Raw genomic sequence first — 5,000 nt, 5'->3', positions numbered from 1 at the left:
CTCTCTCCGTGCTCGTCCATCTGTAATTATGTTAAAGTGACTGTTGTGATTCTAAATGAGCCTGATCCCTTAAAAAGGTTGGCATGCTGGAAATGTGATGCAGTAGTCTATACTAGCCCAGCTTTAATTAGCCTAAGTGTTTTGATTCTTTGTCTCCGATATCCCCTCACTTCCTCTCTAACCGCCCCTCCACTTTTCTTCCTCCTCCTCCTCATCTCTCGTTCTCTCTCTCTCCCTCTCTTTCTTTCCTTCTCCGTCTTTCTTTCTCCCTCTTTCTCTCCCTCTCTCTCTCTCTGCCATAGATTAAGATCCTGCAGGCCACGGGTCTTCCCCAGTACCTGTCCAACTTCGTGTTCTGCCAGTACTCCTTCTGGGACCAGGCCGAGCCAGTCATCGTGGCCCCCGAGGTGGACCCCTCCGCCTCCTCCCCCACCAGCAAAGACCCCCACTGCATGGTGGTGTTCGACAGCTGCAAGGTCCGACTTCGCCTGTAGTTGTTTGTTTTATGTGTGTTTTGGGGATTTATTATTTATTGGGGATTTAATAAGCGGCTCAGATATTGTCATGGATTCGCCTCATAATTGTCTAAATGAGTTATTACGCACACAAGTTTGTTGTTAGTAGCCATACTTCAGTTTTAAGTTTTTATCTGTGTGAGAGATGTTTTTAATTTGCTCATTGTTATTAGTCTAGATGATTGCTCCTACTCAGCCAGCGGCCTGGTGCCTATTATGTGCATGCGTACAGAGAGACATGTGGGTGGAATGTGTGGTTGTGGTTGGTGTTTTGGAAAGGGTTGAAAACACCATCTTTGTTGTGTTTTGGTTCAAAAGACGGGAAAGTCCTTAGCACAGCTATGGAGGAGCCAGAAGACCTTCACATTCCTACCTTATTTTCTGCTACTTCAGCATTACAGTACCCCAAAACAAACGAAAGATGATAATAATAATAATAATGATATTGATAAACATAAGATAAGTAAATCATAAACATATGTCAGTCGTTCAGTCGTTAGTAAAACACATCTGTGGGCAATGAACCCCATTCATCTGCCTTCTGTGTAACTCTTTGGGACGACTCTTCTGAAGTGTGTGTGTGTGTGTGTGTGTGTGTGTGTGTGTGAAGTAGCGCTCTCTTGATTTCATTAGTGTGATGTGGTGAGACTGGGTGAGTCAGAGCTGGTATGTGCTGATTCAGCTCAGGGAGGGTAGAGCACCGGGGAGAGATGGAAGGGTGGAGTCGGGCTGGGCTGGTGTGTGTGTGTGTGTGTTTTCCTTCTCTCTCTTCTCTCTCCATTCTCCCTCCATCATACAGTAGACATGTTCAGACTTCTGGCAGCGGGGTGGGAAGGGCTGTGCTGTTCTCCTCGGGGATCACGGACGGATCAGTGATGAGACTGTAGCACGGAAAGAATGTGGAGAAGCTCTAGACTAGAGAGACAACACTTTTACAGTTCAAACATTCAGACATGACACTTGAGGGGGGGGGGGGGGAGGTGGGGGTTGCAGCACAATGAAAGCGTAGATTCCATAGCTACCATATCGAGGCGAGAACTAGTGTCGCACTGTGAGCGTTTTGATTGATCACTGTGTGTGTGTGTTTGTTTGTGTGTGTGTGTGTGTGTGTGTTTGTTTGTGTGTGTGTGTGTGTGTTCTCACACAGTGCAATGCGGTGAAGGCATAGATTCCATAAACGACTGAATTGAGTTGAGAAGTAGCATCACACTGTGATGGTTCCGATTGATCTGACTGAGTGTGTGTGTGTGTGTGTGTGTGTGTGTGTGTGTGTGTGTGTGTGTCATAGGAGCTGGCTGTGGCGGTGACGGAGGACTTCATCGAGTACCTGACGGAGGGGGCGGTGGCCATCGAGGTGTTCGGCCACAGGCAGGCGGACCCCGGCCGAAACCCCGCCCTCTGGGACCTCAGCATCATCCAGGCCAAGACGCGCACGCTCAGGGACAGGTGCGCTAGCAACCACAGACACACACACCCTGACTACACACAACCACACACCCCTGACTACACACCAAACGCCCACGCAACCACACATGCATGTGCAGATGTAAAATGTGTCCTAAATAGTAGGTTCTGCCAATGTGCATCTACACAGTTTCATACACACGCAGATGTGGCAAAAAAAGCCACACATACACACAGTATGATATAAAATGTGTCCCCATTAGGATTTGTCAATACAAGCATATACACTCACTTACATCCACACATAGTCCGACAGATACCACTCTGACACTGATTTGTGTGTGTGTGTGGGGTTGTGTGTGTGTGTGTGTGTGTTGCTCAGGTGGAGCGAGGTGACGCGTAAGCTGGAGATGTGGGTGCAGATTCTGGAGCTGAACGAGGTTGGCGAGTACATGCCCGTGGAGGTGGTGCCCGCCAGGGACGTCCGCACAGGGGGCATCTTCCAGCTCCGACAGGTAAACAGCCCGACGCGGCCCGCAGCTCACGGCCACGTTCGGCCTTCACCCCACCTCCGTCTACAAGCACTCTTCTCTACAGCTGTGTGGTAGCTAGTTAGGCTGTGTTTTGTTACTGCTTTAGTATTGTTCTTCAGTAATGTGCTTAAAATGTTTAGTTTTATCTGCATGTTAAAATTCAGTATTCATATTTATATTCATATTTCCTAATTCTGTATGTTTTGTTGGGTTGTGTGTGTGTGTGTGTGTGTGTGTGTGTGTGTGTGTGTGTGTTTGCATGTGTTTTGTTTGTGTGTGTGTGTGTGTGTGTGCGTATACGTGTGCATGCATGTGATTTGTTTGTGTGTGTCTGCATGCATGTGCATGCTTGTGTTTTTTTTGTGTGTGTATGTGTGTGCATGCATGTGTTTTGTGTGTGTGTGTGTGTGTGTGCATGCATGTGTTTTGTGTGTGCATGCGTGCGCGTGTGTGTGTGTGTACATGTGTGTGCATGCATGTGTTTTGTGTGTGCATGCGTGCGCGTGTGTGTGTGTGTGTGTGTGTGTACATGTGTGTGTGCATGTGTGTGTGACTACAGGGCCAGTCTCGGCGTATCCAGGTGGAGGTGCGGTCGGTGCAGGACTCGGGCACCATGCCGCTGATTGTGGAGGCGGTGTTGGGCGTGTCTGTGGGGTGTGTGGAGATACAACAGGCTCGGCTGCTCAAAGGCAACGACAACCAGCAGGTCTGCACACACACACACACACACACACACACACACACACACGCCACAATGCACACTCTCACTTATTTTTCTCTCTCTCATTTAATCACACATTCTTAAGGCGCATACACACCCAGGCAAATATCAACCAACTCCAGCAAACACCCACGGCTGGGTTAGTATGCACCGTCAGTGTGTGTGTGTGTGTTGGTGGTTGTTGTTTTAGTTTGACATGTCCAACAGTCTCTTGAACTACTGTCTGGGCAGTGAGGAATTAATATTTGGTTTTCTGAACATTGTAAGCGTCATTATTGCACACATAAGGCATTAGTCGGGGATCACATTAGCCAGCGGCAAGCGTAATGCAACGCTCAGACCATAATAATAAATCTAAACATTCTATCTAGTTCCTAAGTTCAATCTTTGTTGCTACGTCCTTAGACGAATCTGATTGGTTAAAATGCCTAAACATTCTAAATCTGATTGTGATGAGCCGAGCGCTACACTTCAAAGTTGAACCAAGTTCAGCTCCCAGTTTGCTCAACGCTAGCGTTACGCCAGCGTTGTCACCGTTCCGCTGCGGAACCATAGAGAACAATTGGAAACCTGCCGCTTGCCGCTGGCTAGTGTGATCCCCGCATTAGTCTATACCGCCTCCGACCTACTCCCTATTTTGGACCGGTGGAACTTCAAGCTACTTGGTTCTGCACAAAGGCTGCTCAGAACCTCATAGCACTCATTAAGTGTTCTCAGACTGATCCATATGTTTTATTCTAAGGCTCAAGTATTGTTAAGACATCACACACACACACACACACACACACACACACACACACGCACACATACACACACACACACACTCCCCTGCTGTCTGTTTGGTTGCCACAAGGGCATTAGCAGACAGACTGTCCTGTGTGTGTGTCTGTGTGTGTGTGTGTGTGTGTGTGTGTGTGTGTGTGTGTGTGTGTAGGGCTCTGTGGTACAGACTTCCACATCCACTGTAAATCAGACACATCACATTATATAACGGCACTTAAAGGAAATCCCCCTCGCCTCCTTTTGTTTTGCATCGCTTCCCTTTTTTCTCCCTCCCGAGTTCATGCAGAGTTCCCTCAAAATAGCATAGCTTCCCCTGGAATAGGGCTAACAGCGGTACAGCTAGGACTGGAATAGCGCTAACGCTACAGCTAGGACTGGAATAGAGGATCCTGTGTATCCTCTGGCTCATAGTCACATGGGCGATCTGGCTGCGGAGGCATTCTGATTCACCAAGACTCATTTGTTATGTTTAGTCTGGTCATCATTTGACCCCCAACCACATGGCTTTTAATGATAAGTGAATGTGTTGAAATCGGTCATTAAATGTGCTTGTTTTTGTTTTTCTTTTGTGTGTGTGTGCGTGCGTGTGTTTGTGTGCGTGTGTTTGTGTGCGTGTGCGTGCGTGCGTGTGTGTGTGTGTGTGTGTGTGTGTGTGCATTCATGCGCTGTGAAGCCTGAAGGCGACGAAATGGACAGTTATCAGGTATGTTTGTTTAGTCACTAACCACCCGTAGTCCCCCATGCACAGTATAACTGTAGTATCGTGCGTTAGTGCGTTTGTTTATGGACATGTAACCAATTAGGGGTCATGTTCCTGAAATTGTTACAGCTGGACGCAGTCGAACGCTAGTTCTTGCTCTGTCTGGATACAGTGTGTACACATGACCCGTTTAGCTGCAGTGGCACATGATGCACTGATGGTTCCTACTTGGTTTGGATACATACGTAGGGTCATGCTGAGCTAACGTCTGTAGACTGTTCTATTGGGTTCTGTTGGGCTAATGGCTGTGGTGGGTTCTATTGGGCTAATGGCTGTAGTGGGTT

The 5,000-nt window shown here is 47.8% G+C and overlaps 1 protein-coding gene across 4 annotated transcripts in view; it reads left to right on the top strand.

Annotated features, from left to right (window-relative positions):
- The window catches only part of kif13ba (kinesin family member 13Ba), a 66,063-nt gene that overhangs the window by 47,793 nt on the left and 13,270 nt on the right, over window positions 1–5,000 (top strand). For all 4 annotated transcript variants that reach the window (XM_062523350.1, XM_062523352.1, XM_062523351.1 and 1 more), the window contains exons 22-26: window positions 303–476; window positions 1,804–1,961; window positions 2,302–2,434; window positions 3,012–3,158; window positions 4,630–4,659. In XM_062523350.1, coding sequence (XP_062379334.1) covers window positions 303–476; window positions 1,804–1,961; window positions 2,302–2,434; window positions 3,012–3,158; window positions 4,630–4,659 — 642 coding nt within the window. The remainder of the gene's footprint in view (window positions 1–302; window positions 477–1,803; window positions 1,962–2,301; window positions 2,435–3,011; window positions 3,159–4,629; window positions 4,660–5,000) is intronic.

The sequence above is a fragment of the Sardina pilchardus genome, chromosome 20 (genome assembly GCF_963854185.1).
Source record: "Sardina pilchardus chromosome 20, fSarPil1.1, whole genome shotgun sequence".
Classification (NCBI taxonomy): Eukaryota; Metazoa; Chordata; class Actinopteri; order Clupeiformes; family Clupeidae; genus Sardina; species Sardina pilchardus.
The sequence above is the reverse complement of the archived record's forward strand: the minus strand, read 5'-3'. Positions and strand labels throughout refer to the sequence as shown.